Below are 13443 nucleotides of genomic sequence, written 5' to 3'. Positions count from 1 at the left end.
TGAGCCATGTGCAGATTTGTACATTGGGGAAATGAAACAACCACTTCACAAACACATGGCACAACATAGGAGAACAAACCCGTCAGGACTAGATTCAGCAGGACATCTGCATTTCAAAGACCATAGGCCAGCCTTTTGAAGACAGCATTTTGGACAGAGAGGATTTCTGGTTTGAAAGAGAAGTCAAAGAGGTCACCTATGTCAAAATTAAAGAGCCCTCTCTCAACCAAGGGGGAGGGATATGTTGTCATCTATCTTCAGTCTACAACACAGTCCTGTCAGCAATTCCAAGAAGGCTCCACAGCAGGGATGGGCAATTAATTTTGCCATAGGAAAGCATGAGAAATTGGGATGGTTTTAGAGTCCCGGACTATTATAATTAACTCAGTTCTTCCCAATACTGTATATTACTGGGTAGAACTGAGTTCATTATATTATAATTATAAATTATAATTATATATTATATTATATTATATTATATATATAATTATATATTATATCTTGAACACACGGTTCTTATCTAGAAAAGTTGGACCAACCTCCTTGGGCCGGTCAGACAGCAGGCGGGCCGCATCTGGCCCTCGGGCCGCATCTCGCCCAGATGTGCTCCACAACCATTTGCACCACTTGGGTGACCCTGAGGACACAGATAAAGCTCCAAGTGGCCTCAACGACTTTTTCAAAGGATAGCCATCGCATTAGCCATAGCATTTAGACTTATATACCGCTTCCTGCTGCTTTTACAGCCCTCTCTAAGCAGTTTACAGAATCAGCCTCTTGCCCCCAACAATCTGGGTCTTCTCCGGGTCCCATCAACCAAACAATGTCGCTTGGCGGGACCTAGAGGAAGAGCCTTCTCTGTGGCAGCCCCGGCCCTCTGGAACCAACTCCCCCCCAGAGATTAGAATTGCCCCCATCCTCCTTGCCTTTCGTAAGCTGCTTAAAACCCACCTCTGCCGCCAGGCATGGGGGAACTGAGATATTCTTTCCCCCTAGGCCTTTACAATTTTATGCATGGTATGTCTGTATGTATGATTGGTTTTTATATAATGGGCTTTTAACTGTTTTTAGTATTGGATTTTGTTATATACTGTTTTATTGCTGTTGTTAGCCGCCCCGAGTCTGCGGAGAGGGGCGGCATACAAATCCAATAAATAAATAAAATAAATTAAAATAAATAATCTGGGTCCTCATTTGACCCACCTCGGAAGGACGGAAGGCTGAGTCAACCATGGAGCTGGTGGTGAGATTTGGACTGTTGAACTACAGCTAGCAGTAAGCTGAAGTAGCCTGCAGTGCTGCGCTCTAACCACTGCGCCACCCCGGAAAATGACCAGCTTCTGCAAGGAATATAAAGTCTTCCATTCCCAACTATCCGGTCAGAGCTGAAGAAGCTTCTTGGACGAGAAGTGAAACATCTTTAAAGAAAAACCAGGGAGTCCAGTGGCCTCTTGAAAAAGCACCTTTGGGACAACCATGGCCTGGATGACTGAGAATCTCCATAGATCTTTACAGAGTAGTGAGGCCTGAGTAGATTCGAAGGGGTTTATGAAGCTTGCAAGTGAAGGAATATTGCTCAAACGTTACCACAAAGCCCCTCTCTTGTCTTGCTGAGTGCCTGTGAGGGCAACTGAGTTACTGACAGGTGGGACTGGGCTATTTAGAAAGAGGACCGCCAACACAAAAAGACAAAAACAAGAATTGGACGACAAGGACACAGAGAAAGAACCTGCCCAGTGAGCTGTTAGAGCTTCGTATCACATTGCACCGGAAAGTGACTTGAAACGTGACCAATTTCAGCCTGAGGTCCGTTGGCTCTCCAGGTTGGGCGCCTTTCCCATAATTCTCAGCTACTCTGGTTTTCCAAGTTCCAAGTTGCAAAAAGGGGAGTTCCGACAGTGGTTCCCCTGTGATCACAAGGCTGGACTTGATCATAATGACTCTTTGTAACGTCCCTGAGTTTTATGCCGACAAGCTAAAGTTTGTTTGGCTTTTCGGCAAAACTGAGCCATAGCGAACAATGGGCTTATGACGCTTAATGACTGCCAACAAGGTCATAAAATTGGGTTGGTTATCTCAGTGGTTCCCAACCTTTTTTTGGTGGTGGCGGGGGAAAACCAGGGGTGGTGAGGAACCATGTGTAAGCTAACCTAGATCTCACATGTGTGCAATTTTGTTCGCCTGCAGCTCACCTCCAACTGTGCAGCCCGGTTCTTAACAGGCAGTGGATTGAGGTTATGGAACCTACCCGCTTTACGATTATTTATTTATTTATTTATTGGATTTGTATGCCGCCCCTCTCCGCAGACTCGGGGTGGCTAACAACAGCAGTAAAACAATATAACAAAATCCAATACTAAAAAACAGTTAAAAACCCATTATATAAAAACCAATCATACATACAAACATACCATGCATAAAATTGTAAAGGCCTAGGGGGAAAGGGAATCTTAATTCCCCCATGCCTGGCGGCAGAGGTGGGTTTTAAGCAGCTTACAAAAGGCAAGGAGGGTGGGGGCAATTCTAATCTCTGAGGGGAGTTGGTTCCAGAGGGTTGGGGCTGCCACAGAGAAGGCTCTTCCTCTGGGTCCCGCCAAGTGGCATTGTTTGGTTGACGGGACCCAGAGAAGACCCATTCTGTGGGACTGGTCGCTGGGATTCGTGCAGCAGAAGGCGGTCCCTGAGGTAATCTGGTCCAGTGCCATGAAGGGCTTTATAGGTCATAACCAACACTTTGAATTGTGACCGGAAACTGATCGGCAACCAATGCAGACTGCGGAGTGTTGGAGTAACATGGGCATATTTGGGAAAGCCCATGATTGCTCTCGCAGCTGCATTCTGCACGATCTGAAGTTTCCGAACACTCTTCAAAGGTAGCCCCATGTAGAGAGCATTACAGTAGTCGAACCTCGAGTTGATGAGGGCATGAGTGACTGTGAGTAGTGACTCCCGGTCCAAATAGGGTCGCAACTGGTGCACCAGGCGAACCTGGGCAAACGCCCCCCTCGCCACAGCTGAAAGGTGTTTCTCTAATGTGAGCTGTGGATCGAGGAGGACGCCCAAGTTGTGGACCCTCTCTGAGGGAGTCAATGATTCTCCCCCCAGGGTAATGGACGGACAGATGGAATTGTCCTTGGGAGGCAGGACCCACAGCCACTCCGTCTTGTCTGGGTTGAGTTTGAGTTTGTTGACACCCATCCAGACCCCAACAGCCCCAACAGGCATAGTTCCCTCTAAGCTGAGCAGGTGAGCAATCGCTCACTTAAAAATCATCATCAACTCAGAGTTTTCCAAACCTGCCCAGAAGCCGAGAGGGAAATTTTATTATTATTTCTGTGTCGCCCAGTCCCGAAGGGACTGCCGCTCAGACACTATACTTTTCCGCCCACCCCAAAAATAATTTAGAGAGAACACTGCCAACAGGTTATCATGATATATGAATGTAATGGAGAGGTTCCATAATGGTCCTGTATAGAGTACTACCCAGCGGTGGGTTGCTCCCAGTTTGGCCCAGTTCTAAGAATTGGTAGTGGCAGCATGCTCCGCCCACCTGCCCGTGATGCTTGTGCGCAGAAGCATCACACATTCATGCACCGGTAATAAAGGGCTTTAGAACCCACTACTGACACTACCTGTGCAGCCATTGATATGGAATGTAGCCATCACTGTATGTTTTGTTTTAAGATGACATGTATAAATTGAATGGATGAAGCTGTATTTAATGTCTTTATAAGGCATATACAGCCCCCACCTTACGGTCACATGACTCTGGATGGATGGATGAACAGGTGGATGGATGGAGTAACTGCTTCATCAGTAACTGGGTTTAAACATGCTCGGGATAAACATGTCCATAATCTGTCAAAAACTGACAGTAAACATAAAATATAAAAATAATAATTAAAAAATAAAGACGGTAAGTTAAAAAGAAAACAAAAAATGAAGTCAAAGAACAGACTCAATGGGCCACTAGGTCTTTTTCTACCATCAGTTTTCTATAGCTAGAGGGATGTATGTATGTATGTATGTATGTATGTATGTATATAAGTATGTATGTAGTAACCGAGTTCATTAATCACTGAGTTTAAACATGCTTGGGATAAGCATGTCCATCATCTGTCAAAAACTGACTGTAAACATAACATATAAAAATAATAATTAAATAAAGACGGTAAGTTAAAAAGAAAACAAAAAATGAAGTCAAAGAACAGACTCAATGGGCCACTAGGTCTTTTTCTACCATCAGTTTTCTATAGCTAGAGGGATGTATGTATGTATGTATGGATGGATGGATGGAGTAACCGAGTTCATTAATCACTGAGTTTAAACATGCTTGGGATAAACCTATACAGTTTATACATGGTATGTTTGTGTGTATGTTTGCTTTTAATAATGGGTTTTTTAACGTTTTTTAAATTATTAGATTTGTTCTTACATTGTTCTTGTTATTGTTGTGAGCTGCCCCGAGTCTACGGAGAGGGGCGGCATACAAATCTAATAAATAATAATAATAAAAATAATAATAAAACACACGTCCATCATCTGATAAAAATTACAAATAATGCAATATAAAAATAATAATTGGAACAAACAAACAAACAAACAAAAACAAACAAACAAAAACAAACAAACAAACTCAAAGAGCAAACTTGATGGGCCACCAGGCCATTTTTCTACGTTTGGATAGATGAGTGGATGGAGGGACGGATGGACGGACATACATACATTCCTACTGGTGTTATTTCTTCTGTTTTGCTTTGTATCTCAGAAGGAAAGTGACCTAGCTTATAAACCAGGTGAGAATTATCTCGCACACTATCACAAAAAAGCCTTTAAGCCAGAGGTCAAACTTGGCAACTTTAAGACTTGTGGCCTTGGTTTAAAGTTCTCTGCTTTAACCAATCCATCCTATCCTGTCATCCAAGGCAATTTCTTAACCCTCACAGCTGAACTGGCTAGTGACTGTAGCATTCTCAGGACAGAGTCCAGCTGTGAGTGAAGGGAACCGGTCTTCAGAATAACAAACAATTTAGGAGAAGAGGCACCAAGCAATTAAATTTCTCTGCATCGAAAGGAAGTCCGGCATTCGTAAAACAGTCACACCTGGAGCTTCCTCCAATGTTGCATTTCTGAAGAATGAGGTTGGGATGCGGTGCCTGAAAAAAACAACTGTCAGAACGGGTTCTAGTCTAGCCGCAGATTTGAAAACCCGTAGCAGAAGGCTGCACGAAGTACAAACCAATGGGAAGATTGTAAGCACTCTTGCACCAGGAAAGGGAGAGGAATGTTTAAAATTGCAAACATTTCGCTCTGCCAAGTGAGGCTTCTTTGAAATCCTGCAAGCGAAAACTGTATGGCACGGTCTGGGAAAAGGAAAAAACTGTTTCTACGCCATACAATGCCACAGACTTGACAAAACCTACAATCCATGCCATATTATTATTCTTTCAAAAGTAATAATCCCAAAAATACTGCTAAATAATATGCCCCCCCCCCCAGCCAATTGCTATCAAAGCACCCCAAGCACTAAGCCCGAAGAAGCTCATTTCTTTTTGTGTCCACCCTAGCCCGGTTGCCAGCCCAGCCGCAAAGTGCAAGTTCAACAAACAGTAGGTTTATCTCTTCTACAGCTCTAAGGGCAGGGAGATAAGTATGAAAGGAGCAGAGACAGGAAGAGGAGAAGAAACACACGAGGGTGGAAGAAAACGCCAGCCAGCTCTGGGAAGATGTTTGGAACAGGAGCCCATCTTACAATTTCTAGGCAATAAATCCAGCAAGGTCTTAACATCTCAGATTATAGAAAAAGGCAGACAAGACATTAGAGATCTAAAACAGGAACAGTGGCCTGATAGTGGTCATGCTTACGGTTTCAAACGGTGCATTAAAAATACACGGCCTTTTTCACCTGTAACCAAACATTGTTTGATTCCTGAGTTTTAACAAAAGAAGGAAACACTGAAAAATAAATGTGTACAATTTTTTTAAGCCAGAAAAGAAGATTAGCAAGTCCCTTTCCACTAGATCTGAGTTAACAGAGAGATGGAAGGGACCTTGGAGGTCTTCTAGTCCGATCCCCTGCTCAGGCAGGAAAGCTTATTCCATTTCAGATAAATGGTTGTCCAATCTCTTCTTAAAAGCCTCCAGTGATGGAGAACCTACAACCTCTGGAGACAATTTCACCAATTAATTGTTCTCATAGGCAGGAAACTTATCCTTTATTTTTAGGTTGCGTCTCTCCTTCGTTAGTTTCCATCCGTTGCTTCTTGTCCCGCCTTCTGGTGCTTTGGAGAATAAGTTGACCCCCTTTTCTTTGTGGAAACACCTGAGATATTGGAAGACTGCTCTCATTTCCAACATCTAAGGAGCTGCCACAAAGCAAAGGGAGTCACACTTTTTTCCAAAGCACTTAGAGGCAAGAGAAGAAGCAATGGATGGAAACTAACCAGGAGAGAAGCAACTAAGGAGGAATTTCTTGATGCTGAGAACAATTAACTAAGGGCTTGCCTTCAGAAGTTGCAAATGCTCCAACACTGGAAGGTTTTAAGAAGAGAGTGGACAGGCATTTGTTGATAATGTCCCAAAGGCGCTTTGTCCAGAGTCAACTGGACTTCCTGGTTTTCCTTTGAAGACACTTCACTTCTCATTCAAGAAGCTTCTTCAGCTCTGAGCTGAAGCTTGAAGAAGCTTCTTGGAAGAAGCTTGAAGAAGCTTCTTGGGTGAGAAGCAAAATGTCTACAAAGGAAAACCAGAAATTCAAGCTCCCTCTTGAAAAAGAACCTCAGGGACAACCATGACTTGGATGACTGAGAATCTCCATAGACGTTTGTTGATACCAGTATAGAGTCTCCTGCCTGAGCTCGGGGTTGGGCTAGAAGACCTCCAATGCCCCTCTCTCCCAACTCTGTTCCTCACAAGGGTAACTTCTCAAGGTTGGGTTCTGACTGGGGCTCACCTGCAATTTACTGGGCTCGGCAGGCCCCTCCGCGGTCTCTGCCGTGACGCTGTCGTTGTCCAGCTCCAAGGAGGACATCTGGTCCTTCTTGACAAACCGCTCGAAGACCTCCTGGCACGTCAGGCGTTTCTTCTCCGGAGGGGCCTTCTTGCACTGGGGCACCACGTAGAGCATGGGGATGATGGGCCGCTGATTGGACTCGTCCTCTTCGGCGAGGCTTTCGGAAGAGAGGGCGCTGAGGCTGGGCATGGGGAACTGGCTGTCTTCGCCCAGGTACGACTCCTCCAGGGGCCTCCCTTCCGACGGAGGGCTGAGCTGCGGCTTCTGGTCCTTTGGCAGGTAGGCCTGGGGCAGGAGCAGCGGAGGGAGGAGTTCGTGCAGCGGCAGCTTCCTCTTCTTCTTCTTCTTCTTCTTCCTTTCCCCTTTGGCTTTGGGGGGACGCACCTTCGGCTCGCCTTCTTCTCCTGCGGGGAGGGAGAAAAGCGAGTTGGGTTTCAAGGAAGGTCAGACTTTTAGAGGTAGTCCTTGGCTTACGGCCACCATTGAGACACAACACATACACACACACACGCAAGCACACCATCCTGAGTTTTAACTAGGGTTTTAGGATTTAGATTGTTTTTCTTGACTTCTTTTTATTGTTGTTTGTAATTTTATATGGTAATTTTATACTGTTGTAAGCTGCCCTGAGTCCTTTGGGATTGGGCAGCATAGAAGTCAAATTAGATAGATGGATGGATGGATGGACAGACAGACGGACAGAGAGATAGATAGATCCATCCCACCCAAAATATCCATGGCTAACCAAGGCAGATGCTAAAAGCCACGGTGGCGCAGTGGTTAGAATGAAGTACAGTAATACCTCATCTTACAAACCTAATTGGTTCCCGGGGGAGGTTTGTAAGGCGAAAAGTTCGTAAGATGAAACATTGTTTCCCATAGGAAACAATGTAAAATGAATTAATGCGTACAAGGAAAAAAAAACGCAAAAAACTGCCACCGCCCGGCTGTCACCTTTTGAAACAGCTGGGCGCTTCTCAGCGTTCTCCCAATGCCGAACCCAGAAGTTCGGCAAAAGTTCAGGTTCGGGTGGCCGCCGAGAAGCCCCGCCGCCCGGCTGTCACCTTTTGAAACAGCCGGGGGGCTGCTTGGCATCCTCCCGAACCCAAACGCCAAACCCGAACTTTGCCGAACTTCCAGGTTTGGCGTTTGGGAGGCCGCCGAGAACCCCCGCCACCCGGCTGTCATCTTTTGAAACAGCCGGGGGGCTTCTCGGCGGCCTCCCGAACGCTGAAACCTGAAGTTCGGGTTCGGCGTTCGGGTGGATGCCGAGAAGTCCCCTGGCTGTTTCAAAAAGCGACAGCCGGGCGGCGGGGCTTCTTGGCAGCCACCCGAACCCAAACTTTTGCCAAACTTTTGGGTTCGGTGTTCGGGAGGCCGCAGAGAAGCCCCGCCGCCCGGCTGTCGTCTTTTGAAACAGCCGGGGGGCTTCTCGGCGGCTTCCCGAACGCCGAACCCGGAAGATCGGGTTTGGCGTTCGGGTTCAGGGGGACGCTGAGAAGCCCCACCACCTGGCCGTCATTCCTGGAGTCCACGTTTCGGCCGGCCAGGAAGGACGTCTTTGTGACGTCAAAGCTCCACCCATGGAATTCCCTATTGGGATTCCCCACCTCCTTTCCAGCCTCCTGACCGGCCCGACAGCTCCGCGGCTCTTTTGAAAAGCTGACAGCTGGGCGGCAGGGCTTTTCAGCGTCCTCCTGAACCCGAACGCCGACCCTGAACTTTTGCCGAACTTCTGGGTTCGGCGTTCGGGAGAACGCCGAGAAGCCCCCTGACTGTTCCAAAAGGCGACAGCCGGGCGGCGGGGCTTCTCAGCGGCCTCCCGAACGCCGAACTTGGAAGTTCGGCAAAAGTTCGGGTTTGACGTTCAGGTTCGGGAAGACACCGAGAAGCCCCCCGGTTGTTTCAAAAAGCAACAGGCGGGTGGCGGGGCTTCTTGGCAGCAGGTTCATAAGACGGAAAAAGTTCGGAAGAAGAGGCAAAAAATTTCCGAACCCCGGGTTCGTATCTCAGATTGTTCGTATGGCGAGGGGTTCGTACCACGAGGTACCACTGTATTGCACGCTCTGCCCACACTCAGGAGTTTGATCCCGACTGGTTCAAAGTTGACTCAGCCTTCGGTCCTTACGAGGTCAGTAAAATGAGGATTCAGATTGTTGGGGGAAAGATGTTGACTCTGTAAACTGCTTAGAGAGGGCTGGAAAGCCCCGTGAAGTGGAATATAAATTTAAGTGATATTGCTAAGAAAGTTTTACCCTATTTTACCATCTTTTTGACACAGTTGTAAAGTGGCTCACTACAGTTGCTTAGTGAATCCCATGATTGTTAAGTGAATCTGGCTTCTTCTATTAATTTTGCTTGTTGGAAGCTGGCTGGGAAGGTTACAAATAGTGATAGCAATAGCAGTACTATTCAGAGTGTTTACAACCCTCTCTAAGTGGTTTACAGAGTCAGCATATGGCCCCCAACAATCTGGGTTCTCATTTTATTTATTTATTTATTTAATTTATTTATTGGATTTGTATGCCACCCCTCTCCGGAGACTCGGAGCAGCTAACAGCAACAATAAAACAGTGTACAATAGTAATCTAATACAGTCATACCTCATCTTACGAACCTAATTGGTTCCAGGGGGAGCTTCGTAAGACGAAAGGTTCGTAAGATGAAACATTGTTTCCCATAGGAAACAATGTAATGTCAATTAATCCGTGCAACCAAAAAAAACCCCCCGCAAAAAAACGCTGCCGCCCGGCTGTCACCTTTTAAAACAGCCTGGGGGCTTCTCAGCGACCTCCCGAATGCCAAACCCAAACTCCGCGGCCGAGAAGCCCCCAGGCTGTTTTAAAAGGTGACAGCCGGGCGGCGGGGCTTCCCAGCAGCCTCCGAACGCCGAACCCGGAAGTTCGGGTTTGGCGTTCATAACACGAAAAAAGTTCGTAAGAAGAGGCAAATTTTTTCTAAACCGTTCGGAGGCTTCTGGGAAGCCGCGCGGCTGTTTTAAAAGGTCACAGCCGGGCTGGGGGGCTTCCCAGCAACCTCCCGAACCCCGAACACGGAAGTTCGGCAAAAGTTCGGGGTTCGGGAGGTTGCTGGGAAGCCCCCCAGCCCGGCTGTGACCTTTTAAAACAGCCGGGTGGCTTCCCAGCAAGCCTCCCGAAGCCGAACGCCAAACCCGAACTTCTGCGTTCGGAGGCTGCTGGGAAGCCCCCCAGCCCGGCTGTCACCTTTTAAAACAGCCGTGCAGCTTCCCAGAAGCCTCCGAACGGTTTAGAAAAAAATTGCCTCTTCTTACGAACTTTTTTCGTGTTACGAATGCCAAACCCGAACTTCCGGGTTCGGCGTTCGGAGGCTGCTGGGAAGCCCCGCCGCCCGGCTGTCACCTTTTAAAACAGCCGGGGGCTTCCCAGCAGCCTCCCGAACACCGAACCCGGACGTTCGGGTTTGGCGTTCGTAACACGAAAAAAGTTCGTAAGAAGAGGCAAATTTTTTCTGAACCCTGGGTTCGTATCTCGAGTTGTTCGTAAGACGAGGGGTTCGTATCTTGAGGTACCACTGTACTAAAAACGATTAAAAACCCATTAATATAAAAACCAGACATACATACATACATACCATGCATAGAATTGTAAAGGCCTAGGGGGAAAGAGGATCTCAATTCCCCCATGCCTAACGGCAGAGGTGGGTTTTAAGTAGCTTACAAAAGGCAAGGAGGGTGGGGGCAATTCTAATCTCTGGGGGGAGTTGGTTCCAGAGGGCCGGGGCCGCCATAGAGAAAGCTCTTCCCCTGGATCCCGCCAAGCGGCATTGTTTAGTTGACGGGACCCGGAGAAGACCCACTCTGTGGGACCTAACTGGTTGCTGGGATTCGTGCAGCAGAAGGCGGTCCCTGAGATAATCTGGTCCAGTGCCATGAAGGGCTTTATAGGTCATAACCAACACTTTGAATTGTGACCGGAAACTGATCGGCAACCAATGCAGACTGCGGAGTGTTGGTGTAACATGGGCATATTTGGAAAAGCCCATGATTGCTCTCGCAGCTGCATTCTGCACGATCTGAAGTTTCCGAACGCTTTTCAAAGGTAGCCCCATGTAGAGAGCGTTACAGTAGTCGAGCCTCGAGGTGAGGCCCCCAACAATCTGGGTTCTCATTTTACCAACCTCGGAAGGATGGAAGGGTGGCCCAAAGTCACTTTTCACACTTAAGGTGGGACTGGAACTACCCATCTTCTAGTTATTGGCCCAAAGTCATACAGTCACCTTTCACAGCTAAGACAGAACTAGAACTCCCCATCTCCTGGTGATTGGCCAAAAGTCATCCACTCACCTTTCATACCTAAGGTGCAACTACAACTCTCTTGTCTCCTGCTTTCCAAGCCTCCTTAATTTCTGCACTAAATTGACTCCTAATCTCTGATCTCTCTCATATCCAACGGAAGCTGTGATCTATTCTTCCTTAATTTTTAATGACAATATAATTGAAGGTTACTATGCTTCTAAAGCCCTGAAAGAACCAAACCAAAAACAAAGGTGAAAAGAAAATTATAACTTGGATTGACCTTCACATTCTCAAGCTGAAGTCTAGCCATGTATAGCTTAGAAAGGAGTGGGCTGTCGACTTGTTTGAGAAATTATATACTCCCGCTTGAATAGATCTCAAGAGATTGCTATAATCATGTGGAGTGTCTGCCCTTTGGACACTGGAAAAACTCTGTGAACTGGTGAATTAGGAGAATTCCTTGGGGAACAGATCTAGTTCAAATGATCTATCCACTACATGTACTCCTCAACTTATGGTCACAACCGAATCCCAAGTTTCTGTTGGTAAACAAGACATTTGTTGAAATGAATTTTGTCAGATTTCACATTTCTTGCCACTATTGTTAAATCAATCACTGCAGTTGTTAAGTTACCCTTGTTTCCCTGGAAATAAAACCTGGTCTTGTTTTCTTCTGTGCTCCGAAATAAGCACTAGGGATGGAAATAACAGATAGAAATTCATCAAGGAGATGAATTAATGTGGAAAAATGTTAAAATAACAAAATCGGTTCAATATAAAGAAAATATCCAAAAAATGTTCCACAGGTGGCATTAGCACCAGCCAGACTAGCCAAAATATATCCAAATTTGAAACCAAATTGTTGGAGGTGTAACAATAAAAATGGGACCTTTTTTCATTTTTTCATTTATGGTGGACATGTCCCCATATAAAAAAGACATGGAAAAAACTCCAAGGATGGATTTTTGATATTACCACAATTACACTGAAATTAAAACCAGAGACCTTTCTTCTAGGCATAATAAATCAAAAACTTAAAAAAGACTATTATTATCTGCTACAGCATATGATTACTGCAATAAGAATTACAATAGCACAAAATTGGAAAAAAGAAGAAACACCATCAGAAAGAGAAATGATAAAAAATATATATGACTGTGCAGAAATGGACAGATTAACCCAAAAACTCAAAAATAAAGAAGAATCAAAATATTATGAAATCTGGAAAAAAAATTATGACTGGAATAAAAACCAAAACCAAAACAATAACGGTAGTAAATAAACAAGATGTTCTTAAAATCATTCCGAGATACAAAATCAAGATCAATCCAATCTGACTTTAGATTAATTGTACGATAGAACAAATGTGTGACAACCGCTGATGCCATAAGCTGCATATTGACATCAAAAAGGAAAAAATAGAACTCTTAGGTCAACAGTTCAACGGGGAGGGAGGGGGAACTAGGGGCAGCTCTGTATAAAGTATCTTAGAATTTAAGCACAACAACCATACAAATAATAATTATACTCTGAAATGATATAATATGTAAAGTACTATATATCTGCTCTTTTTTAATCTTTGTATTGTAATAAAAATATATATATATTTTTTAAAGAAATTCATCAAGGAGAGAAGCAACTTAGAACTAAGGAGAAATTTCCTGACAGTGAGAACAATTATCCGGTGGAACAACTTGCCTCCAGAAGTTGTGAATGCTCCAATACTGGGAGGTTTTCAAGAATAAATTGGACAGCCACTTTATCTGAAATATACAGTAGAGGACAGGGGTCCCCAACCCGAGGATTGCAATTGGGTTGTGGAAATGGCTGGCGAGCGTGCGCACTCCATTTGGGTGAGCGGCAGCCTCACATGCACGCTGTTTATGCAAACTGAGCTGTGTGCACACGGGCTTGCCTGCCACTTGAATAGCAATAGGACTTAGACTGTATATACTGTTTCACAGTGCTTTCCAGCCCTCTCTAAGCTGTTTATAGACTCAGCAAATTGCCACTAGAAACATAGAAACGTAGAAGATTGACAGCAGAAAAAGACCTCTTTGTCCATCTAGTCTGCCCTTATACTATTTCCTGTATTTTATCTTACAATGGATATATGTTTATCCCAGGCATGTTTAAAGTCAGTTCCTGTGGATTT

At 45.4% G+C, this 13443-nt stretch overlaps 1 protein-coding gene across 3 annotated transcripts in view; it reads right to left on the bottom strand.

Moving 5' to 3' along the window:
* The window catches only part of KDM4B (lysine demethylase 4B), a 324593-nt gene that overhangs the window by 51451 nt on the left and 259699 nt on the right, over window positions 1–13443 (bottom strand). For all 3 annotated transcript variants that reach the window (XM_070744575.1, XM_070744583.1, XM_070744593.1), the window contains one exon: window positions 6953–7416. In XM_070744575.1, coding sequence (XP_070600676.1) covers window positions 6953–7416 — 464 coding nt within the window. The remainder of the gene's footprint in view (window positions 1–6952; window positions 7417–13443) is intronic.

The sequence above is a fragment of the Erythrolamprus reginae genome, chromosome 1 (assembly GCF_031021105.1).
Source record: "Erythrolamprus reginae isolate rEryReg1 chromosome 1, rEryReg1.hap1, whole genome shotgun sequence".
NCBI classification, from domain to species: domain Eukaryota; kingdom Metazoa; phylum Chordata; class Lepidosauria; order Squamata; family Dipsadidae; genus Erythrolamprus; species Erythrolamprus reginae.
Note: the sequence above shows the minus strand (reverse complement) of the source record. Positions and strands in the feature narration are given on the sequence as shown.